General features: G+C 48.0%; 5 protein-coding genes across 7 annotated transcripts; all 5 read right to left on the bottom strand.

Annotated features, from left to right (window-relative positions):
* Window positions 1–1,302: 1,302 nt before the first annotated feature.
* LOC101765577 (ubiquitin thioesterase OTU1) lies at window positions 1,303–4,620 on the bottom strand. The gene is made up of 9 exons (XM_004951813.2): window positions 4,418–4,620; window positions 3,842–3,916; window positions 3,701–3,746; window positions 2,831–2,939; window positions 2,199–2,290; window positions 2,044–2,106; window positions 1,837–1,955; window positions 1,619–1,694; window positions 1,303–1,537 (listed from the first exon to the last, which is right to left on the bottom strand). Exons 2-9 carry the CDS (start codon window positions 3,904–3,906, stop codon window positions 1,481–1,483), a joined length of 627 nt encoding a protein of 208 aa, XP_004951870.1. The 5' UTR covers window positions 3,907–3,916; window positions 4,418–4,620; the 3' UTR covers window positions 1,303–1,480.
* Window positions 4,621–4,906: 286 nt separating this feature from the next.
* On the bottom strand, window positions 4,907–9,831 carry LOC101764767 (pentatricopeptide repeat-containing protein At4g21065). 2 transcript variants are annotated; one of them, XM_022827713.1, is made up of 5 exons: window positions 7,942–9,831; window positions 7,598–7,735; window positions 7,443–7,515; window positions 6,367–6,719; window positions 4,907–5,821 (listed from the first exon to the last, which is right to left on the bottom strand). In XM_022827713.1, exon 1 carries the CDS (start codon window positions 9,416–9,418, stop codon window positions 7,997–7,999), a length of 1,422 nt encoding a protein of 473 aa, XP_022683448.1. In that variant the 5' UTR covers window positions 9,419–9,831; the 3' UTR covers window positions 4,907–5,821; window positions 6,367–6,719; window positions 7,443–7,515; window positions 7,598–7,735; window positions 7,942–7,996. The 2 variants fall into 2 exon arrangements, with proteins under 2 accessions (XP_022683448.1, XP_004951868.1); XM_004951811.3 differs by lacking the exon at window positions 4,907–5,821 and having other exon boundaries at window positions 6,308–6,719; window positions 7,840–9,831.
* A 3,969-nt stretch (window positions 9,832–13,800) lies between these two features.
* On the bottom strand, window positions 13,801–14,766 carry LOC101759648 (MADS-box protein FLOWERING LOCUS C). Its single transcript, XM_004954648.2, has one exon. It carries the CDS (start codon window positions 14,764–14,766, stop codon window positions 13,801–13,803), a length of 966 nt encoding a protein of 321 aa, XP_004954705.2.
* Window positions 14,767–18,043: 3,277 nt separating this feature from the next.
* LOC101764365 lies at window positions 18,044–18,796 on the bottom strand. The gene has a single exon (XM_004951810.3). It carries the CDS (start codon window positions 18,651–18,653, stop codon window positions 18,345–18,347), a length of 309 nt encoding a protein of 102 aa, XP_004951867.1. The 5' UTR covers window positions 18,654–18,796; the 3' UTR covers window positions 18,044–18,344.
* A 326-nt stretch (window positions 18,797–19,122) lies between these two features.
* On the bottom strand, window positions 19,123–22,799 carry LOC101763954 (probable beta-1,3-galactosyltransferase 2). Of its 2 annotated transcripts, none has more exons than XM_004951809.4 (11): window positions 22,356–22,799; window positions 21,675–21,771; window positions 21,418–21,479; window positions 21,098–21,309; window positions 20,943–21,006; window positions 20,758–20,830; window positions 20,516–20,636; window positions 20,215–20,302; window positions 20,000–20,125; window positions 19,799–19,908; window positions 19,123–19,631 (listed from the first exon to the last, which is right to left on the bottom strand). In XM_004951809.4, the coding sequence occupies exons 1-11, from the start codon at window positions 22,463–22,465 to the stop codon at window positions 19,483–19,485; spliced, it is 1,212 nt and encodes a 403-aa protein (XP_004951866.1). In that variant the 5' UTR covers window positions 22,466–22,799; the 3' UTR covers window positions 19,123–19,482. The 2 variants fall into 2 exon arrangements, with proteins under 2 accessions (XP_004951866.1, XP_022685143.1); XM_022829408.1 differs by lacking the exon at window positions 22,356–22,799 and adding an exon at window positions 22,048–22,212.
* Between the last annotated feature and the right edge of the window lie 435 nt (window positions 22,800–23,234).

The following is a 23,234-nucleotide window of genomic DNA, read 5'->3' on the forward strand; positions in this document are numbered from 1 at the left end:
GATATCGCATCGGTGCATGTGTCACGATGGAATTGCGAGTTGGGATCGAGAGATTTAAAGTGACAGCGACTAAAGTGTGTGGCCGGGGAAGAAGATCTGTGGATTGGATGGGTAAAATGGCCATGTGTGTGTGCGTGAGTCAAAAAGATATTGCAAAAAGAAGGCCTCACTCAATTGCGACGTGTTCATTCTCTATCTCTATCTCTATCTCTCACAACAATAATGCCATCTCTTAAATACCCTACTAGCTGCCTGTGGTGTTTTTTTTAGCAATATACAAACACGGCGTGCGGATCATTTCTGGGCCCATTCGCCCATTCATGCATGGGTAGCATAGCTCTCTACAAGTAACAGTAATACCGTTGGGCACGGGCGGCGAAGCTGAAAACTTTCACATGCATGCTGATTGAATTAGTGTGGGCTCAACAGTGCAAAAATAAAATAAAATCTTCCACGCATCTTCTCGTCAAAAGTGATTTTTTTTTAGCAGAGAAAGGAAAACACACGGATCACCCATGCGTGTTGTTATTATTCTTTAATTTACTGAAGAGTTACTGCTGTCGACCTTATTTTAGTTTATCAGCTGGTGATGACCGAGTGGCGTCTGGTCATGTGACCTGCTCGATGATTTAGTCTTGCATTGGATTTGTGCTCATTGACCGGCCCTCTTTATTTGCTCTCAAGAAAAAGGTAGCATGTAGAAAAAAAAGGAAGACACAAAAAGAAAGGTGTGTGATTATGGTCAGGACAGCAGCTTAGTTGACATGTGTGTTGCTGCACCCGTGCATTTAGAATATTGAAAGGTTGACCGCTGGCCAACTCACAGATTCCTTTTCTTTTCCAAAAAAAAAAACTCACAGATTCTTTCTTGCCTATTTGTTCTTACGTTTTTCGAGGGGAAATGCGTGAAGATTTATGTAAAGTGCAAACAGTGTGCTACGCAGTCTCACAGAATCCAGTAGTAGAACATTATTTTCCCAATGGGCAAACGCGATCTGGCTTGCAGCTGGGCCACGTAGGCGAATCTGGTTTCAGCCCATGGGCCAATAAACCTAACCTCATGAGTCATGACCGCAAAACAACCTTTTTATTTCATTCGAAAAGTGATTTTTTTAATAGAGAAAATAAGAGTGGTACGTAAATTTTTTTCCCCAGAAAAAGGTGAGGACCAATTCGAAAAGAGTGACTTGAATCAGTGATCTTACAGATGATAGTTGATAGTGACGTGCGCCAAAAGGGAAAGAACAACACAGACTCACAAGTAGGCTACCTGCTAACATGCATGCCAGCAGAACAAGAAGGGACGCTTGAACCATGATTGGCTGGCAATATCTACATTATCCGGAACAAATGTAACATTTATTGTGTTTTTCATGTAAAAAATACATTGTGATACAATGTGCCAACCATATCCAACAGAAAAAGATCATCAATTAGAACAAATGATAGGTTTACAACAACAGAACTAGTCTGTCTTTTGTCATTTGTATTCTTGGAAGTTGACATGGCCAGTGGCTTGCGCATGTTCAACAGCCTCCTGCATTGTACACAAAAAGGTTGGAGTCAGTACAACGATTTTTCGCAGATTGTTTGAAACTTTCCATTTTAATTGTCTCGCCTTTTGACCGATGACGCCAATCTGGCACACCCCGCAGCGCAGAGTGAAGTTTGCAGTGTCAGTATAGCTCCTCTTCCTACATGTCGTGTGTCAAACAAAACAATCAATAACGTGTCTATTCGAGTATATTTCCACAGTTTCAAACAAATGGACAATATTATTATAAACAGTGAAGTTGATAGGTAATGAACAGAATTCAAATGCTGATGGTTGGGTACCTCTGCGCCTCCTTCACTAAATTGATGGCAAGGCCTTCTGCTGGACCAATAGAACGGTTATGGTTGACAGGGAAAATTGTCTGGTCAAATTCTTCTGGTGCTCCTTCAGCTGGTGACATCTGAATTTTTGTTCATGTAAAAGGTAGATACAATTAGCAAATACCTATTTGCTTTGTCAATTAGTAGAATACCATCAAGAAAGCTTACAGCCAGAGCATCATAATGCAACCCATCATAAATGAGCATCACCCTTTCGCTATAATTCTTCTCCTGTATCAGGGGAAGCAAAGCTAAGAACTTCTTTAAAAATTTGGAGCAAGCCAATTGGGGGGGGGGGGGGGGGGGGGGGGGGGATCACTAACCTGACCATACAGATCACAACGGGTGGTCTGAATGTCATATGCAGCAATTTCACGCCCATAATATGCCGATAGAATAGATAGCTCAATGGCTCCTTTACAAGCAAAGAGAATTAGAGGAGAAATTAGTGATAAATGCAATAGACAAATAGCTGCTTGATATTATTTTTAATAGTCTTACAGAGTCTAAACAGAAACACTTCTACTGACAAGTGACAACCCAGAGTTATATATCATGATGCAAATGGCTGTTTGACATTATTTTTGTTATTCTTACAGATTCTGAAAAGAAAGACTTCAACTTCTACTGACAAGTGACAGCCCAGAGTTATATATCATGATGCAAATGGCTGTTGTGTGCCATTACAGATCCTCTGCAACTAAGTGAGCAGCAGGTTTGTAGTGAACGATCATACGTTCAGGAACCATGAGCACTTGAGTCACAATTTTTTTCAGGGTATCAGGTGCAATTTTTTTTCTCATCATGTGATTTTTTGCAAAAGAAAGACACGTTAATAATGCAGACATTGGAAATGCAGTCCGCATATAGCATAACACTGGAACACTTCAAACTGAGAATATTGTCAGGTTAAAGCTGCTGTAGAAGTCTATAGTGTTGCAAGCCCGCAACTCACCTCCCCACTTCTCAGGATCCAAAATCCAAGCACAATACGCTTCATTTGGTTTGCCAAGAAACACTTCATTGAACTTTGCAGGATCACTAGCAACTGTTGCTGCTATAACCTTCAAGCAGAAGAGGGAAGAAAAGTAGCAGAGGCAACAATATGAAGGTTCAGAGTAAGAAAAATGGCAAAAACATGTGCAGATCTGCACAGCAATTTCTAGCTAAAAGTATGAGGAATTCCATGGGGTACAAATCAACAGTCAATTTACCATAGCTCTACTAAGGTTATCTATTACAAATTTACAATTATTCTCGTTCGAAGTATTGAAGTCAGTAACACAGTGACAGTGGGTGAAGCATCACATCTCGCCTAATTTTTTTTAAGACCATAGAATCACTAGAGTTGGCTAAATAATGAAGATTACTCAACCGACTAACATGCTCTTGGATCTAACTAATCTCATCACATTAGATAGTCAGCACATGACATGAGAGCAAGCCTTAAACAAACTTATCTATATTGACTCAATTAACGTCCAGCAGATCTGCTAAGCTATATATAATATCTTAATACTATTAGTTCCGTGTAGCAAGATATCCCAATTAATGCACTTGTGCATGACCGTGAAACTCCTTTTTTTAGTGGAGGGTAGAAATCATAACAGAAACAAATCACGGATAATAGATTTGTCTTGCCCTTTTTTCAGGTATGAGAAGCTTCCTAATCAGCACAATGCAAATATGCAAACTTTTACCTTTCTTTGAGAACACACACAATTATCATTCTAACAATATCGAAGCCTATCAAGCCTGAAAACTTAGGGGCATGGAATATGCAGGCACCAAAGTGGTGAATAGTTAGTTGGTCGAAGCAGTTTACCTGTCTCAGCTCAGAAGCCTTATTCCGGTTGTGTTCCATCACGTAACTGTATCAAAAACAGAGGTTTTGCAGACGATTAATTAAGAAACGGCTTCATTTGCTTGATCATCAATGGTATACATAGTGCCATTGCAGACTTACCCCACGGCATTGAAGAGGCAGCTGTTGTCCGAAGGGATCACCCTCCTCACGACCGCACCTTCCATTTCGCCGGGCCTGAAGAATCATCGAAACAAAAACGGTACTTTGAGAAGGCTAGAAGGGAATCAGGCTGGCAAAACTACCACTGACGCTGGTGATATTTCAAACAACCACGCCCAAGCTACTGAGGCCATTGGGCTGCATGCCTATATGCTCGCAGCTCGCCTACCTCCCTGTTCCACCCACGAACACAAAGAAGCGAACAGGTACGCTGCAAATTACCGGGCAAAGCAGCTACGGGAGTCTGGAAGCTACTGGGTCGGGATCACCCACCCGGAAATGGACAAGGAGGCACCAACTCCACCAGCCCGGGAGGCACAGGCGAAATCGCACGCTGCATCCCAACGGACTACGCAACCCACCGCCGGTTCGTCCCGAGCCATCAAGCACTACACCCAAAGGGCAAAGGCAAAGCGCCGACGGATTCCCAGGCGACCACCTCGAACCAGCGAGCAAACCGCAACGGAATCGCGCAAGCACGCACGCCTGAAAAGCAAAAGCAGAGCACGCACGCACCGGGGAGCGGAGGAGCGGCGTTCGATTCGTTCGCGGAGGGGAGGGGCCGGCACCGCCGCGCCGCGTTGTGTCCGAATTCGCTGAGCTCCGAATCGGTGGGGAGGGGACGGCGAGCGGAGGACGGAGAGGAAGGTGTTGGTGTGGGGAGGCGTGTATAAACGGCGAGGCAGAGGCAGGAGGCGAGGACAACGAATCAGAAATGGGAAAGAGGCAAAAGGCTAGAGGGGCCCGGCCGGATCTGGAAGGAGAAAAGGCGAGGACGGGCGGGCCCACGTGGCAGAGAGACAAAACGTGTTTTTTCTAGGATTGGAGTTTATTTTGACAAGCAAACACAGGATTAAATCACCAGAAGCTAGGAATAGGCATCGTTTCAAACAAAAGACACTGCCACCAAGCTAGACCACATTTTTTTTACTAGAAATAGCAAAGCTATCGAATTTTGAGACAACTCTTGAAGACAAATCCAATCATGCATTGTAGCGAGATCCCGGCTATAAGCAGAAAGGCAGTGATAAGTACTCCGTATGATGCTACTAGCTCGAAGCTGCGATGGCCGAAGAAACCAGTGCCTCACTACTACGCGTTCGGATCGGATAAGGCGAGAGGGAAAGAAAAGAGCCGCGACCTGAGGCGATCTGCCCCGAGGGCGAGTCCAACCGTTTCCTCGGTGGGTGTGGGAATCCGATCCCGCAAGCAAGTGCCTCCCACATTGCGTGCGGGTGCTCACCACCAGACCAGGGGCCGCAGCCTCAGCCTCAGCCTCAGCCTCCTACAACATCGTTTGGTTGTTCCTGTCCTTGGCCCCCAGCCTCAGCCCCCTCCCCTGTACAGCCTCCTAGAACAGGAAGCATGACGAAAGATGGCAGTAAACATTCCTCATCTGCAGGTGTTTTACCCGGGAAGTGAAAAGAGGTTGTATGTGCTCTTGCCTAAGGAAAGGGGGGTAAGGTTAATGTTCTGACCGGGCTTCTTTGTTGGTGGGGAAGGCTCAGCGCGCATCTTAGAATGGATTTGTAATGTTGCCATGGACGCAAGGCGGGCTATTCTGGAAAAAATGTTTCTAGGAGAACCAGTACCCTGTCTGGTAAAGCAAACGAAAAGCGGTTAGTTGATATTCTTGTGGTTTATCCAAGCATCACATACCCACTATTTTGTCCAAGTCAAAGCCACGGTAATTTCGAGTTTTCAGCAATGCAAGAACTCAAAAGGCGTGTTATATGCATTTCAATGCAGAAAGAAGGAATATACTACACCATCAGGAAAAATGAAAGGAAGTGTTGATTGATATTTTTCGCCATGTCTTTCTAAAAATCTGCTATTATGTGGATAGAGGCCGATTGTGCTGGCAATGGGGCCTCACACAAAGTTCCTAGACATGGAATGATGGAACCAGATTTTGCGGAGCTGCATTTGGAATATAAAACAGGTTAGCTCACTGCGACGATCATTGGGTGATTCTTCAATGATTGGGCACAATAAGTAAAGATAATTCACATTCAAATACAAACCACAAAACGTAGAATATCTGTGAGGTTCTAGATAACACAAGCAGGGAGCAAATGAAACAGGAACGACGACATGCAGTAACCATTTAAGACAACACTATTTTCAGTAGCATCTCAAGTTCATCAGGCTCTGCTAGCCCTTATTTTTTTTTCCTGGGTAATTAACACGAGAATTATTACCTCTACAGAGTACAGACAAACCTGCCTTGTTAGAAAGGTTATGCCATTTGTAGAACAATATCTAGTTAACAAATCATTATAGTCATCATCTAGCTTGCAGAAGAGTAATGTCATTAATTGTACAATCTCAGTTCATTTTCTAACAGTTCCAGCCATGAGAATTTTGACATCTTAAAACAAGAAACATGACTGAATAGACATCAAATACTCAGGTCAGATTTCTTATTTGAATAAAAGGATAGATTTCTTTGCAAGTTTCCTAACCTGTCTAATATCAGGAGCCGCAGGAGAATAAAGGCACCATTGCCAAAACTTTTAAAACTAAGTCGTGGGCTTGTAATGGAGGTTCATACATTTATAGTGGACATGCCTTATGAGGAATCATGAGCTATCAAGTCCCAGCTATTTATGTAGTATCAGATGTAAGCTTGGGATGTCACAAGGATGGCATTTTGGCAACTGGGTTCCAACAGACTGCTATGATGGCAAATTGATAGTACTGAAACTCTCCCAAATTTTCAGGACCCAAAATCCAAGCACTTCTCTGGTTTGCCAAGAAACACTTCGTTGAACTTTTCAGGATCATGAGCATCACCAACAACTGTTGCTGCTATAACCTTCAAGCAAACAGGGAAGAAAAGATAGCAATGTCAACATTATGAAATTTCAGATAGTAAGAAAAATGGTGATAGTACATGCACATTGCACTACGCACACGAAAATTTTCAACTAAAAGAGTAAAAAAAGCAATACCATGGGGGCACGAATAGACAGTCAATTTATCATAGCTTTACTAAGGCTAATCAACTGTTACAGTTCTGGTTTGATGTCAATAACACAGTGGGACCGTGGGTGAACCATCATTATCTCGTGTAAACTTTGTTAAGACCATTAAATTCGTTCGGTTGACCAAATAACGAAGTAAAACTCAACAGATTGACATGCTCTTGGATCTAACTAATTTCATCATGTTTGATGATCAAAATACATGACATGAGAGCAGTCCTGAAAGAAGGTTTATATATATGGACTAAATTACCATCCAGCCACGCATCTGGATGATACTTTTCTATATTATTGTCAAATTATTCCATACAACTCGTTTTATTAGACAGTTGAAATCATAACTGGAATAAATTATGAATAGATTTCTCTACCCTTTTTCAGGCAAGAGAAAATTCATTATCGGGCAGGATGGTAATATGCAAGCTGTGTCCAAGTTTGCATGATACCATGAGGCAAAAAAGAAAGAAGAAAAAAGGGAACGCAGGTAGTACCATTTAAAAAAAATCAAAGCCTTAAAAGCAGGGAAAAGACTAAGAAATGCTGAGGCACTGAACTGCTAAACATTTGGTCAAGGAAGTAACTTGTCTGAGCTCAGAAGCCTTATTCCGGTTGTGTTCCATCACGTATCTGTGTCGAAACAGTGGTGTTACAAAGTATAATATGCAACCTCTCCTTTTGCTAAAATCAGTACAGTAGGACACAAACTTACACAACGTTGAAGAGGCAGCTATTGTCCGAAGGGATCACCCTCCTCGCAACAACACCTTCCATTTCGGCTGGACTACAGAGTCGTAGAAAGCAAACACCCTGAAGCTGCCCATCCCCAGATACATAGAGTACTCATCATCTAGTTTGTAGAAGATAAGAAGAGTAATGATGTATTAATTGTATGTTATAATGTATTAATTGTACGTTTCAGGTTCATTTTTGTAACAGTACAACCAAAAGCACCTGGACATCTTAAAACAAGTAACATGTGAGGATAGACATCCAATACTCAGCCTAGAATTTATTTTTGAATGAAAGGATAGGTTTCTTTACAAGTTTCCTAACCCGACCAAAATCAGGAGCAGCAGCTTCATCAAAAGTGAATCCGCTCAATTACTAATCACCAACTCATGCAAAGAACTTCTGTTGCAATCAAACTCTGACCAGGTGGCTTCCTGGCAATTGCTTCAGTTTTTATCTTCCTTCTAATGGTATCAACTTCCTGCCACAGGTTTTGGTTAGCATACATGTTGGACAGAAGCACACCAGCACCTCCTTTGTAGGAGCAGACTGACTCAATCTTATTGAGCACGAGCTCCCCAATCTCTAATTCATTGTTGATACTGCATGCACTCAGCAGGGCCCCAAGAATCTCCAAGTTTGGTTCAAAAGGCATAGTGCTAACGAATTCATAAGCACGGTGAATAAGCCCTGCTCTGCTGAAAAGGTCCACCATGCAACCATAGTGTTTGATGCTCAGAGAGACACGATACTCACTCTCCATGGAATTGAAGACATGTATCCCCTCATCCACCAATCCAGAATGGCTACAAGCAGAGAGAACCACAATAAAGGTAGTCGAATCAGGATTTAATCCCGCCTCCAACATGCTGAAGAACAAGGCAACTGCTTCTTTGCCATGCCCATGCGAAGCCAACCCTGAAATCATTGCTGTCCATGAATGCAGGTCCTTCTCGCACATCAAACAAAACAATCTACGAGCTGACTCAATGCTGCCACACTTCCCATACATGTCAACCAATGCATTCTTGACAATCAACTTGCCCTCCAAGCCAATCTTTTCCACATATGAATGCAGCCCCGTGGCATACTCCAGTGAGCCCAGACCGGTGCAGGCAGAGGCAACTGACACCACCGTTGCCTCATTAGGCCACACGAGATCATCAGCACCTCTCATCTCCTGAAACACCTCAACTGCTTTCAGGTACATCCCGGAGTCTACATAACCTGAAACCAGGCCCGTCCATGCAACCACATCCCTCGCCGGCATTTCCTCGAACACCCTGCGAGCGGCGACCACCGACCCGCAGGCGAAGTACATGTTCATCAGCGCCGTCTGCGTGAAGAGGTGGCAGCCGTAGCCAAGACGGACGCCTTGCCCATGCAGAGACTTGCACAGCGGAGGATCACTGCCGTTGCAGGCGCGGATCAGGAACGGGAGGGTGTATGGGTCCGCGGGAACGCCTCGGCGGCGCATTTGGTCGAACAGGCGGAGCGCGAGGACGGACGGGGAGGCGCGGATGAGGGAGTTGAAGGAGAACGAAGAGAGGGAGGAGGCCGGGAGATGGGAGAGGAGGAGGAGGGAGAAGGGAAGGGATAGGCCGGAGGACGTGAGGAGCAGGCGGGAGGCAACGAAGGGGTTGCGAGCGAGGCCGGAGACGAGGCAGTAGGACAGAACGGGGAGGAGGTCCCGGAGGGAGGCAGCGGGGAGGAGGAGCGGCAGCAGGCGGCGGTGGCGGCGGAAGAGGGCGTTGGCCGTCGCCCACGCCGGGAGCGAAGGTGAAGGCCGTGGTGGCGCCATGCAAATGTCGCAGTGCCGGACCACGGAATCGAGCCCCGGCAACAGAAATTGAGCTCCTCCCCGCTAGATTCTGACCTCCTGCTCATCTCGCTCATCCACCGTATCGTCCGCCACCGAATCGGAGCGTGGCTGCCTCTCCCGACCTGAGCCGCATCCAGCACTCTACGCTGCCACCAAGCCACCGCCGTGCGCAGTTGGGCGCTGCTACGTGGTCGCAGGCGGTTTGGGCCAAGTCGGGATGGGGGCGTCGCGTCGACGAAGTTCGAGGTGGGCGGGGGAAAGGCGGCGGCGGTCTGGTGCCGGGCGGTGCGGCGAGGAGGCGTCCACGCCGCCAGCCGCCGGCGGAGGAAGGGGCCGGGGTAGCGAGGCGCACAGCGGAGGCACCGACAGGTTGGCCCACTACGGTCATCCCCGCTCATCTCCAGACATCCGTTCCACACCATCCTTCCGACCCATCTGTTCACAAGTTGGCCCGTTAGATTGGCCCACTATGGTCATGGGCTGGTGTACGTCGGAAGGAAAAACGCATTGCTGGAATACGTGTTCCCACCTATTGAAAAAATATCAATTTATGGTAGTCATGAATCAATATACCTAGCATACTTCTTAAAATTTTATTATGCTATTTTTCACTATAAAGTATTATTATGATGAGTCAACTTTCAAAATATATTGTTACACTTATACATTTTATCTGAAATCTATTCTTTCATGGTGTGAATATAGCTAGTGTTAGTGGATTGACCGAGTGAGCTATAAAGGTCGAAAAAGAATCCATCAGCGAGTGGTTCGGCTTTTCTCTAAGTAATGACAAATATAAAAAAATACCACGTTTGCATTGAAAAAATGATACAATTTGATTCGTGCTTTGACAGCATGCCATAAAAATTCACCCTAGGAAACGGTTATCTTCACCTATAGATTGAAAGTAAAAACTAGTTACTAATACACTGTAGTAAGAAGTTTGCAAGACTGAAAGTTATAAAATTATTATTAAATTATGCATTGTATTATATATTTCTATCATGTTGTTTCTTAGAAGATTTTAAGATACGCAAATCTAGATCATTAGATTTTATGGCTAAATAGAAATATAACATGTCAAAATTGTATCTTGGGCACCTGTTCGATGATATTTTATACATGTCTAGCAATACTCTTTGGAATGAGAATCCATACATGTAGTATGAAAGAGACAAGCAATGCTCCCGTACAAGATCTTAATCAGGGTACACGTACATGCTTTTGCACTCTCCCCTCTCAAATTCGTACATATGTATAATACATATGTGTAAATGAGCTCTCATAGTACGTAAAGAACTGCAGGGCCGTCGGTTGGCCGCAAGGAGGGTGCTCTTCTTAGCTCCGTGACGGTGGATCGGCTCACGTCAGCTAATAGTCTAAACTCACTAAGTCATAAAGAGGTTGGGCTGATTAGTGAAGGATTAGCACACAATTTAGGGGGTGTTTGGGAAACACCTGTTAAAGTTTAACACCTATCACATCGGATGTTTGGATGCTAATTAGGAGTACTAAACATAAGCTAATTACAAAACTAATTGCACGGATGGAGTATAATTCGCGAGACGAATCTATTAAGCCTAATTAGTCCATGATTTGACAATGTGGTGCTACAGTAACCATTTGCTAATGATGGATTAATTAGGCTTAATAGATTCGTCTCGCGAATTAGCACAAGGTTCTGCAATTAGTTTTATAATTAGCTCATGTTTAGTCCTCCTAATTAGCATCCAAACATCCGATGTGACACTGTTAAAGTTTAGCACCTCGTATCCAAACAGCCCCTTATTCTTGCTAATATGGGCTCCCATGGGCAGCCTGCATGGCCACGCAACGTCATTCGCATGTGTAGCTACTTAAATGAAAGCTAGTAATGTATACAAATTCAAGTACACATACACGTGTATTGCAAACAAGAATGGTGAAAGCCTGGCTGGCCCAGCTTCTGGAAGCTTCTCGCACTCAACGACGCAATCTAACTGGTGCGATCCAGCGGTGTACGCGGAAAGGATAGGACTAGCGGATAAGAATGATTTTCAAATTTGAATTTGGCCGGCCGCGCGATGAGAAACGAAAGCAGGACGTTTTGCCCGACCTTTTACCAGCTCGTCAACAGAATGAAATGAAGGCGGCGCTCGGCGTCAGCTCCTCCCTTCCGCTGCCTATAAAAGGAGGCCTCCACTCTCTCAGCCCAGGCACAAGCCAACACACCACACCACACCGCCGCGCCGCCCCATCTAGCGCACGAGCACGCCTTCGCTCTCCGGCCGGCAACATCATCCCGGGAGCTCGTGCATCACTGGCAGTCAAGTTCGCGGCCGTCAACGAAGCTCCGGCACCGATCTGCGGCACTGCACGTCGCTGACGCCAAGAACTCCGGCATCAACAACATGGCCACTTCCATGCTCGTTGGTAACACAGGTTGATATAATCTACTTGTCCTTTTCTTTCTTTCTTGTTGCATGTTCCTTTCAGATTGCACATGGAGCCCCTGTACGTACTTGCCATCACAAGCACTGTGAGAGGAGATGCCGAACCTGCCACATGGGATGTCGTCGTCGCCAGCACGCCCTCATCGACGCTCGCCGCGGCAGGGCTCGCCGCTGTCACGTCCGTAGTGATCTGAACCACCAGCGCCTCGCTGCTGGAGCTCGTCCTCCAACAGCCCACGCCGCTGGGTCCGTCTGCCTGCGACGAATACCAGCTCCACCATGCCAGCCGTTGGAGCTGCTCACGGCGCCATCCGTCTGTGAGCTAAGGAAGTCGTCACTACGGAGAGGACATCACCGAGGCCGTCATAACACCAGCGATGGCGTCCACGCTAAGACCGAACAACTGAAAGAAAGGCTCCACTACAGATGCACTCCCATATGTGTTCATGCGTGCATTGATGCATACGTGTACATGCATGTATGAAGTATCAATCAACATGAATAAGGTCCCACAAGTCTACGTGCAACCGTGGCCAGATCCTCTCCTTACGGGACGCCGACGGTCGATGCATGCATTCGTCACCGCCGAGCTCCTTTCCCTTCTAATTACTTTCTATCTTTACTTGATTACACTGCTGGGTGTCCAATCGATCAAGCCGAGCGTCACCATGCACTCCACCAACACTACTACTATGATCCCCTTTGGTAGGGCTTCGGCTGCGGCTTCTCCACCGGTAGAAGCCGAAGCCCTACTAAAAGATCTCCACCAAAACGGCTTCAGGGAAGAAGCCCCTCCGAACCCACTCTGTGGAGCCATTTGACGGAGAAGAAGCCCAAAAAACCGGCTCCCCGCGGCTTCTTCCCGTCGTTCCCACCCTTGCCCTCGGGGAGCCCGCGAGTGGAGGTGAAGGGTGCGGTGGAGGCGGTCTGGCGGCGCGGTGGAGTCGGAGCAGCGAGGTGGAGGTGGAACGGCGTGGTGGAGGTGGCCTGGCGGCGCGGCGCGGCACTGGAGGTGGAGCGGCGTGGGGACGGAGGCATGGCGCGGTGGAGGGCAGGGGCGGCGGCGCTAGGGGCTGGTGGCGGAGCGGAGGCGCTAGGGCGGCCGACAGTGGAGCGGAGGTGCTGGGGCGGCCGGCGGTGGAGCGCGGCACTGGAGGCGTTGCAAGCGGATAAGGCAGGCCGAGGCGTTGCGAGCGGATGACGCTGGCGGAGGCGGATAAGAATTAAAGGAAAGAGAAAAAAAAGAAGGGAGAAAAAAGAAAAAGGAAAGAAAAAAAATATGGAAGGGTATTATGGACATTTCGTATTTTTATCCATGTTACTCATCTAGGAGAAGCCGTTTTGCCAAACGTTTTTCCATCCAGACTAGGTGAAGTAAAAAAAATTCCATCGAAGAAGCTACAACTACAGCCGTTTTAGCCACAGCCGCAGCCCTACCAAACGAGCCCTACTACAACAACAACAACACTCACCATTTGCGACCGACGAGGTCGAACAGCACAGGCGGACGGCGTTTCGACTGCGTTACAGCCGGCCCATGGACCGATGAGGCCCATGATAATGCCGATGCCCTACTACATTCATCCATATCATCTTACCATGGAGAACGCAAAGGAAGATTGAAGAATACGACCACTGCAGCTTAATCGTAGGTATTCTGCGAGCTCGACTCACGCATAATCTGGAAATGGTACATGATACATGAAACAAAGACACGAAGAAGAAAAGGCGCATTTAATAATCAAGACAAATTATTATAAATCCATCAATCCAAGTGTTCATAATTGTTTGAACCAAGGTAAGATTGATTCCGTATGTACATTATGAATTGCGCGCACTACCCCAACTTGATCGATGCAGACCTAATTAAGCCACATCGACATTATTCACCATAAGTGAACACGTACTAGTAATTAAATCGACGAAATGCTACCCAAAGAAGTTGCATGTTGTCGTCGTTCTCGTCCCGTGAAACCCTTCCATTTCATACGCGGCGCCATGGTTGCTGCCATCTACAAGGTCGTAGCCATAGCCATAGCCATAGCCTGCGATATTGTAGCGGTCAGAGCCATAGTTGAAATGTGGCTGCGGCGGAAGATCAGGAGGCAGCAGCATCGGAGCAAAAGGCAGCGGCGCATGGGCGCCATGGCTGACGACGTTGCCGCCCATCAGCATCATCTGTGCGCCCATGGCCTCCTGGTAATAGCTGCTGCCGCCGGCACCGCCGGCGCCGTCCGCCGTGAACGTGCCGGCGCCGGGGTACTCGAACTGGAAGGCGCTGATGGCGGCATCGCCGGCGCCCGCCGCCGCCGCGCACTGCTGCATCATGATGGCCTCCTCGGCGATGACCTCGTGCGCGCGCTGCATCATGTTGGCCTCGGCCTGGACCCGCTCGAGCGCGGCGAGCATGGCGACGAGCTCCGGCATCCCCTTGAGGCGCACGTCGTCGTCGCCAGTCCACACGCCGGCCGCGCGCGCCGCCGCGTCGAGCGCGATACGCCGCCGCTTCTCCGCCTCGAGGGCCTTGTCTAGGCGCTCGCGCTCGCACTCGTACTCGCGCGCGGCCGCCGCGAGCGCCGCCGCCTCGGCCGCGGTGGGCGGGACGTAGGAGGCGGGGTCGAGGTAGCCCTCGAGGACGGCGTGCACGGAGGGGTAGCCGAGCGAGTAGGGCTTGTCGGCGGGGGAGAAGACGACGATGGCGAGGCTCGCGCCGGTGAGCACGCAGAGCTCGGTGGCCTTCTTGTAGAGGCCGTTGCGGCGCTTGGAGAAACACACGTGCGTAGCGCTGGCGCACTTGATGCGCTTGATCTCGATCTTCTGCCGCCCCAGCGTCTTCTTCCTCTTCCGCTCCCCGCCGGCCTCGGCGACGGCGACCATCTCCGGCTCCTTCGCCATGGCCGCAGCCGCCATCGACGCCTCGGGATGGTCTCGCGGTGGCGAGAGCATGGCGCGATGAGGGAGATGTCTCAAAACTTTCTACGTGGGAGGTGGGTATATAGGGAGCAGAAAAGATGCATACAAGGAAAATTTGGGCTCGATATCGGAGAGATTTCGTGACTGTTGATTGATTGATTGATCAGTACAAAATTTGAGTGTTTTTGGATGACCTGTCAGGCGAAGCTGTGTGTTTTTTATGACCCCGACGCCTTCCGCGAAACCCCTTGTAGCCAGCAATTTTCCACCGTGGTCTTGTTGATTTTGGCCCAGAGTGCACGTTCACAAATTGGCCCAAGCCATAAGCCGACGTACACAACAAACAGCACAGCTTAGCACTTGGCCCAGGAGGCACACGGAGCCAGCCAGGCAGGCAGGCCACACGGGAGGGTCCAGCGGGCAGCCCAACCCCAGAGGCAAGAGAAAGAAAATGATCGCACCCAGGAAAAATCGATCGACACAATTCAACGTGGACTCTTAGTGTTACTCCTCTCCTCTCCAGTTTTTTTTTTTAATCACACGAGGGGGCAGGTTCCACCACAAGCAACCTTACCAACTGAACTGAGCTCAGTTCGTTACTCCTATCCGGCTTTGCACATAGAGATGCATAGAGATGTAGGGTCTTAGTATTTTTATTTGGTGAAGTTAAACAAGCAAAAATTATAGCAAATTAGAGATGAGGATTGGGATTCTTTATTAGAGATCATATACTCCTTTTGCGAAGACTGTATCATTCCTGAGGTGGCTAAGTCGTACCCAGCTGAAGGTCGCGAGCTTCCTATTTACATTGATAATGTGCGACGTGATTAAAGATTTTCCAATTTGAGCTCAGCACAAAAAAGAATCGTGCTTTTTCTTCGATCTATTGGCTTCTCAGGCTAGTACTCCCTTTGTCCCAAATTATAGGTCGTTTTGACTTTATTAGATTCATAGACTTTGTTATGCACTTAGATATACACTATGTCTAGATGCATAATAATATCTATGTATCTAGAAAAGTCAAAATGACCTATAATTTGGAACGGAGGGAGTAGTAGTTATTCCTATTGGCACCACATCGGTTGAGAGATGCTTTTCAACAATGAAAATTGTGAAGACATTACTGCGAATCGTATCGCACGATGAATTTATGAATGATTGCATCATATGCTTTGTGGAACAAGGATTTCTAGCCACAGTTCCAACTAATGATGTGATAGTTCAGAGGACCATAGACATACAAAAAAGAAACCAGAGGAGGCAGCTACTATTGTGAAATGCTGAATGTTTATTTTGTATTTTTCTCAACATGTCCTTTGTAATTTTATCGACTATAGATATTCTGCATGCCATTATATTATCAAGTTACTATTGCAAATTTGTAACGACCCCGGTGGCGTTTTTTTCTAGCTTCGCCCCTGCCTGTCAATTAGGAGAAGGATCCATCTTGGAAAATCTCGACCTCCATGTCGGCCTTGTCAGATGGCAGGACGCATGATCGATCGCCCAGCAGCGCGTGCGCACATACATCGATCGTGAAACAAATCTCGGCCACAGATCGCAAATACAATTGTCCTGACCTCCAAGCTATGGGCGTTGTCAATCGAGCCGCTAAGGACTCTGCTAAAATTGAACCAATTATCAAATTTATTCAACGTCTTCTTATTTTCTACCTTTAGAAGCTGGCTGGTATCTCAACCTTTTGATCTCTTCCTGCAAACCATGGTTATCAGTCATCAGTGCCTAACATTTGCAGTGGTATTTAGAACAGACAGCGATTCTTTGGTTTAATCATCCCAGTTCTCACTTCAAGTATGTTACCGCTCCCGGCACAAGAAGCAATATGGCAGATTATTCTCTGATTAAGAAAATCCACTTGCAGATTGCTTTTACTTGCATGGTTGATGGTTTATGCAGTGTGCGTAGTGTAGGCATCCATATTCCATACAATGTGCAGCTGCTCGTTGCAAGCCCGTGGCTGAGCTATGGCGATGGGCAACGCGAGCATCTAAATCTCATCCGACTGCGAGCAAAATCTGAACACATCTCGAATGCTCAATTCGTGCAATATTTGTCAGCTGCCCATCCAGCCCGACCGCGTGCCACACCCAGCCTGCAGGGGGCACTCTATCCTCCGTCTTCCCCTGGCATAGCCCTCCGGCAGCGCAGCAAGTCCAGGATCAGCAGCAGGTGCTCCCAGCCCAACATGGTGGTGGCGTAGTGGACGTGGAGGCGGAGGCGGCCCGAAACCTTGATCTGTTCGCTGCTGCCGTTCAAACGAAGGTGAGAACGCCCCTCGCTCCGTTGCCATCCAAGCGCGCCGCACAGGACCAGGAAGTGCCGGAGCCAAAGCTACCGCAGCGTAGCCGGCGCCAGGCATCCCAAGCCCTGTCGCGTGTACCTGCTTCTAGGAGGGGAGATGTGCTCATGATGCGCTGTTTCGGTGTGGTCAATGACAATGCGGTCATCACCGAAGACAACCGGAAGGCCTGCGACGACCTCTACAGAGCGAAACTGGCGCCCAAAGAATTTGCGGCTGTCAGGGAACTGTTCCCGTCCACGAGAGCGACTTCTACGCCGCGTGGGCGGAGGAGGGTGACGGCGGCGACATGACCGGTAGGGAGAGCTGTGGATCATGTTGCGTTGTCGAGTTAGCGAGTAGTTAGCAATTGGCGATCCTTTAGAACGGTTGTTCACCTTTCTGTAATATCGGAATATCGATGTAAGATGCAGGCGGCGCATGCAAGACATAGCGCGTAGTAGTACTCATAAATTTCCTTCTTTCTTAATACAAAGAATCGCAATTCTCTTGCGTAAAAAAAATGCAATATTTCATGATTCGAGATGTGGGTGATCTGAGTTGGGTGTAGGTAATGCTGAGGGCTACGCCCCCACTTCATCACCCAACTGCGAGCTGAATCTGAACACATCTCGAATGCTCAATTGTGTGGTTTCCGCCACGGCTATCGCCATCAGGCTTGGTTTCCAATCAGATCAGGAACACAGGCCATCTGATCTCAGAAGACAAGCTACAAACTGTGAATCTTAAGCAGCGTTACCATGTGAAAACAATGCGCACAACGTCCAAATCCATCTACCTATCGCTTGAGTGGAGTACCAAGTTATTCCGTAAAATCCACTCTGGATAGAAGTGTGAAACCAAAGGGAGAACAGCATCATTCTTGGCTAAGTCACAACGTTTTTTTTTTTTTGAAGCGGCCGGCATTACTGCCCAGCTTGTATTGATAGAGAAGAGCGCTAAGTCACAATGTTAATCGGATTTGGATCCAGTTGTCCCACATTAAAGCAATTAGCATCTGCACTGCAGCTTGCTAGCGAGGTGAAGATTACCTGGCTCTACTTGACCAAAGTTGCATCAGAATATGAAAAATCCGAAGTAAATTATTCCTCCTCAAATCCAAACTAAGTAAACCGAGAAACAGCAAAAAATCTGCACAGATCATACTGAACTAAACACAAATCTAGAGCTCTAGACACACGTTCTGAACTAATCTCGGCGCCGGGAGACCGGGATCCGGCGACGGGACCTCCGCGCCCGGCTACGGCGACGGCGGCGGCAAGAACGCCACGCCCCTGGCCGCGGCGACCCTCCTCCGGAGCGGGTACCGCCCGGAGCCGCCCGTCCCCAGGAACCGCGGTTCACCAGCCTGCTCTGCCGCGGCGACGACGGCCGGCGGCGAGGGGAGCGGAGGGGCGGACCGCGGGAGCAGGAGGCACGCCGACGACTGGAGCGAGCGGGCCACGATCCTGGAGTCCCGGAGGCGCGCGAGCGCGCCGGGGCGGAGGAACCGCTGGTGGTGGTTGCTGCTCTCGGACGCGCGCGGGGTGGCGCGGAAGCGGCGGTCCATCGCCGGACGGAGGAGGCGGAGGCGCTGGGAAGCGGGGCGGCGCAGCGGAGATGTGGGATTGCTTGGGGAGATTGGTGGGGGGACGAGTAGGAGATTTTAATGAGGCGGGGAGGAGGTGAGCAGTGGAGGGAAACGATGGCGGGAAGGGAAGGAAGCGCGCGGAAACTGGAAAAGGGCGCGAGGAGATTTGCTGGCACTGCGCGCGTACGGGGCCCAGTACAAATGGTACACGCGGATCAACACAGTGTCGCTGACTGGTGGGCCTCGTTTCTCGGTGGCCTGCGCGCGTGTCGAGAAACTTCTTGGACAAGTGGTACTCACAATTTGCCAAAGATTCAGCGGTAGCTCCATACTGAATCCGCTGCTAAAGTCAGGTTACTTCTCTGTACTCCTCTTTTTTAGTTCAAAGTGGATACCAGATTAGGAATTGTAGAATAAAGCTGAATCGGTCCACTCGAATCTCAACATATTTTGACAAATAATCGAGAATTATTCAAATGTAGCCCCAGGGAGGCAGAAAAGTTTTTGTTTTATTTTTGGTCTCACATATTGGCAGCCATACATACAGTACAGGAGATCGGTACAAAATGACCACCTTAAACCTTTATCGCGCAAAAGAATGCACCACATCTTCAACCTTCTTCGGCTTCTTCACCGCCACCGGCAGACAGACACTACCTAAAATTGTGGTCCGCTTTCGTTGGTGTTAGCCCGTCACAAAATCACAAACTACCTACAAACGAATTACATACAAACGGTGGGACAATTTACAAACAGCAGTCAAAATGGATGGATCTAGTATTTGATTTCTGTCGATGTCTTGTTTGTGCTAGAACGTGGCGTTCCACAGCGCCTTCTCACCCTCGGCGCACTTATTGTGCACTTCCCAGATCCTCCCCTCGGAATTGCAGATGCCGCTGCATCTCCAGTCGAATGACGCGGCGCAAATGTTCCCCGCCTGAGCTTTCCATTCGCAATCTGTTGTTGGATACAAGTAAAAAAGATATGTGACTCACCCTTCTTGTCTATGCGGTACTTCCAAACATTACACTTTAAGAAGGCAATTTAAATGATCAAGCCTGATGGTGATGGATTAACGATCAAGCAAAATGAAGTTGGTAAGGCACGAAGCACCAGAAGCTTACCAGGTGGAGTACCACAACAAAGTCTTTTGTCATCGATATGCTCAACATCTAACCCGATGAACCAAGAACCCAGTGAAACATCCTCATTTATATACTTGTGCAGGATATGCCTGGTGCAGTTTGATTAGTGGCAACTAAGTCAGTGAAAAGGATCGAAACTGGACTGTACTTGGAGAAAAGAAAAATCACATGTTCTCTCACTTATTTATAGATATGTAGGTTGCTAGATCTTTCGAAATAGCATATAATTGACCGGTAGCATGTCGGAAATACTTGTTTCCTGATTCCCCAAATTTCCAATGCTCAGGCTCATAATATCTCACACCCCTGGAGGAAAGCACAAACACATCGAATTAATTTCGAAAGCACTAGCTTACTATCCTCAATAGAGAGATTTATCCGCACAAAGTACTTACTTTTCAGATAGAACAGGTCCAGATTTCATGCATCCAATATATACTCTTGGCTTCAATGCAAGTTTGGACAAAATATTTCCCAGTGTTGCTGCAAATGCAAAACTTCAATGTTAGACATGCCATATGTTATTTGTGAAACATATTCACACCATGGTTAATACTTAAAGTTTTAAACGAGAGTGTACAAAAAAGGAAATGTTTGATGATAGTTCAGAAGTAAATGGGAGTATTGAACATATGATCTCTTGGCGACTAACTTAAGATCGACAAAAAGCATAAAATTCCTCACAAGGAAATTTACCTATGTTCACATGTACATCATCATCGACCTTAACATAGAAATCTGCATCCCATAGTGAAACAGCTGTAGCAAAGTAGGTCTTTGTTTTGCCCGATAATGCAAGATATCCTTCAACATGATCCTGAATAAAAATTGTAGCCATAGTGAATTGGAGGCAAACCAGCACTCCCAGAAAAACTGCACACAACATCACGCTAACACTCCTGTGTGAAATTAACACGCAATTAAGATAACCGACTTACTATCCTCATGAAATCCCCATGTTTTCTGTCCTCTGCTTCAATTGCTCTATCAACAATTCCACCTGATATAGCACTGCAATGCATGCACAGCTTATGACAAGTTACTTTCACAGTTGAAGAAATTAAAAAGGAAAACATAACTCCTTGTAAACGTCAATTACAGACAACCAAAAGTGTATTTCCACCTGTGGCCAATGACAAAACGGATTATGATCCCCTTTTCTTCTTCAAGCTTTTTCCTCTTTTCACCTATGTTTCAGTAATATAAGATTAGTTATTCGGAGAACATAAGAAATATTCTAAAGCAAAGAAATGATCAGCATATTTTAATGTTAAAGACCTTGAGGCATCCAGGTGTAACGTATGGAATCTCTCCTCTTGCGACTGCTAAACGCGGTATTGATCCCTATCACCATAAGGTACTTTCTCCTCCCAATTGATTCAGAAACTTTGAACTCTTCTGCAACAGGCGCACCGTTGAGCAAGGACTCCTGCAGAGATCTTGCAGCTGATAGCTCTGTCTCTAAGCTTGCTATTGTCTTATCGAGTGACCTACATCCAAACATTTGTGAACATCCAGTCAGAAATTTAAGTTAAAAGTTCTGTAATTTCAAACATGGAACAAACATTAAAACCGAGAAAGAGAAGGTCAACACGTACTGCACGTCATGATGAGTATCTTGAACTTGTAAAATATCCCTGTAATCTTGTTTTTCTTGGACCTGGTAGCAAATAATAATAAAATTGAGTATCAGCAATGATTATGTGCGTGGCATTATATTAACCATAAAGCACTGAATTTTATAACACTGAATTGTTGTGTCGGCTGTTGTGATGAAAGAAACGCGTGAACAAGACTAGGGGTCTAGTACTCTAGAGTGCTTAGAGGAGATATTAGCTGGAGAGAAACAGCCAACCTTTTTAGAACCACACTCTGCAGCAACTGGCATGTTGCCTTCCTCTACTTTTGCATTTGGTCTAGCAATCTCGCTCGCCTCAGGTAGCGTCCACATTCTGGAAGAAATGATCATGACAATGTAAGCAAGGATAGATCGGGTAGCATCAGATTCAAAAGGAAATTAACATGGTTGAATTGCTCAATCATGTCCGTATAGTGGTTACACTGCAAATGTCCCTACGTTACAAACGGAAGGCAACAGAGAGTACAACACTGCAAGTGCATCTGGATTCTGCACAGGACGGTCCATAATCGGACTGAATTGGCAAAGAAAAAATGTCCTGATGTGGCAACCCACTTAAATTTCACAGTTCATGGAGCAATAAAAATACCAGCTTAATAGCAATCGTCTAGCTGCATCATCACGAAGCTAGCAAAACTCCCATGGAATCCAGAAACACGCATCGAAAAGCACCGCGCCCAAATCCGGGGAGCACGAATTCACAGCGGCACATGAATAAGCCCCCCGATGCGGCAGCGCCCAGATGCAGATGCAGAGGCGCATCAAACGCCGCGGATCTCGAACCAGGCCAAGCTCAAACCAGCAATTCTGAGCTAGAAAGGAATCTCGAATCAAAGGCCAGAGATGAATTGGAGCCTTGGAGCAGCGGCGGCGGCAGCTGGTGGATGGTTGGTTTACCTGTTGGTGAAGAGCAGGCCGAGGCAGAAGCTCCCGACGCAGAGCAGGACGGCCCACCTCCTGGAGACGCCTCCATCCACTCCCCCGCCCCCGCCGCGTCTCCAGCTCATGCCTGCCACCGCCCGCGCAGTGCTCTGCTACGACTGCCGCCCCTCCCGGTCCAAGAAGCAGCTCCTCCTCCCCCTCCCCGGCCTCAGCTCCTCGCCGCCCGGATCGAGATCGAATCCATGGAGCCGGACGCGGAGGGGAGGCGCGAGCTCCTGACGGGTTGGCTGGCTCGTTGGCCTTTCAGCGTCTCCCGCAGGTCCCGCGGCTGCCGCTCACCTCACCTCACCTTCCTTTCCCATTCCATGTGGGTGGGGTGGGGGTCGGTGGACGCGACGCGAGAGCAGAGCAGAGCGCCAGAGCCGAGCAACCGACGGTGCGGTCGGTCAGGCCGATGGCGCACGCCACTTGCCCACCCGCCGCATTAAACTAACTGCCCCTTACCGCCAGCCAGCAGTAACTGCGAAGCAATGGGCAATGGCCGCGCGCGCCGCCGTACGATGAGAGGAGGGAGATCAGCTGGGAGGGACCACGACGAGCTACGCGGGTAAACGAGACGGGGACGAAGCGAACGGACAAATCCACCGGCTTGTGGCTTGGCCCGTCGCTGCTGCCGGATCGGATAGAGAGACGGACGGCTCGGAGTTCCAGGCGCTTCAGGCTTCGTCGGCGTCGGTAGGCACACAGGCAGGGCACTGAACTACAACTACCCCCGCTGATCGCTTCGGCTCGTCCGTTTCCCCGGCGGTTCACGTGGGCGGCCCTGGCCTGGCTGCGGTGCGGCGCACGCGGCACCTTCCACGTGCGGCGCGCGACGGAGGTGGCCGGGAAGTG

This window comes from Setaria italica, chromosome I (assembly GCF_000263155.2).
Source record: "Setaria italica strain Yugu1 chromosome I, Setaria_italica_v2.0, whole genome shotgun sequence".
In the NCBI taxonomy this organism is placed as follows: domain Eukaryota; kingdom Viridiplantae; phylum Streptophyta; class Magnoliopsida; order Poales; family Poaceae; genus Setaria; species Setaria italica.

What these genes read in the sequence shown, in the direction of transcription:
- LOC101765577 (XM_004951813.2), bottom strand. Translation starts at nt 3,906, where the DNA reads ATGGAAGGTGCGGTCGTGAGGAGGGTGATCCCTTCGGACAACAGCTGC. An exon ending in TGCCTCTTCAATGCCGTGGG is followed by an intron (nt 3,747 to 3,841) that starts GTAAGTCTGCAA and finishes TTTTTGATACAG; the next exon opens with TTACGTGATGGAACACAACC. An exon ending in AGGCTTCTGAGCTGAGACAG is followed by an intron (nt 2,940 to 3,700) that starts GTAAACTGCTTC and finishes TTCTGCTTGAAG; the next exon opens with GTTATAGCAGCAACAGTTGC.
- LOC101764767 (XM_022827713.1), bottom strand. Translation starts at nt 9,418, where the DNA reads ATGGCGCCACCACGGCCTTCACCTTCGCTCCCGGCGTGGGCGACGGCC.
- LOC101759648 (XM_004954648.2), bottom strand. Translation starts at nt 14,766, where the DNA reads ATGGCGAAGGAGCCGGAGATGGTCGCCGTCGCCGAGGCCGGCGGGGAG.
- LOC101764365 (XM_004951810.3), bottom strand. Translation starts at nt 18,653, where the DNA reads ATGGACCGCCGCTTCCGCGCCACCCCGCGCGCGTCCGAGAGCAGCAAC.
- LOC101763954 (XM_004951809.4), bottom strand. Translation starts at nt 22,465, where the DNA reads ATGAGCTGGAGACGCGGCGGGGGCGGGGGAGTGGATGGAGGCGTCTCC. An exon ending in CGTTTTGTCATTGGCCACAG is followed by an intron (nt 20,831 to 20,942) that starts GTGGAAATACAC and finishes CATGCATTGCAG; the next exon opens with TGCTATATCAGGTGGAATTG. An exon ending in ATGGGGATTTCATGAGGATA is followed by an intron (nt 20,637 to 20,757) that starts GTAAGTCGGTTA and finishes ATTTTTATTCAG; the next exon opens with GATCATGTTGAAGGATATCT.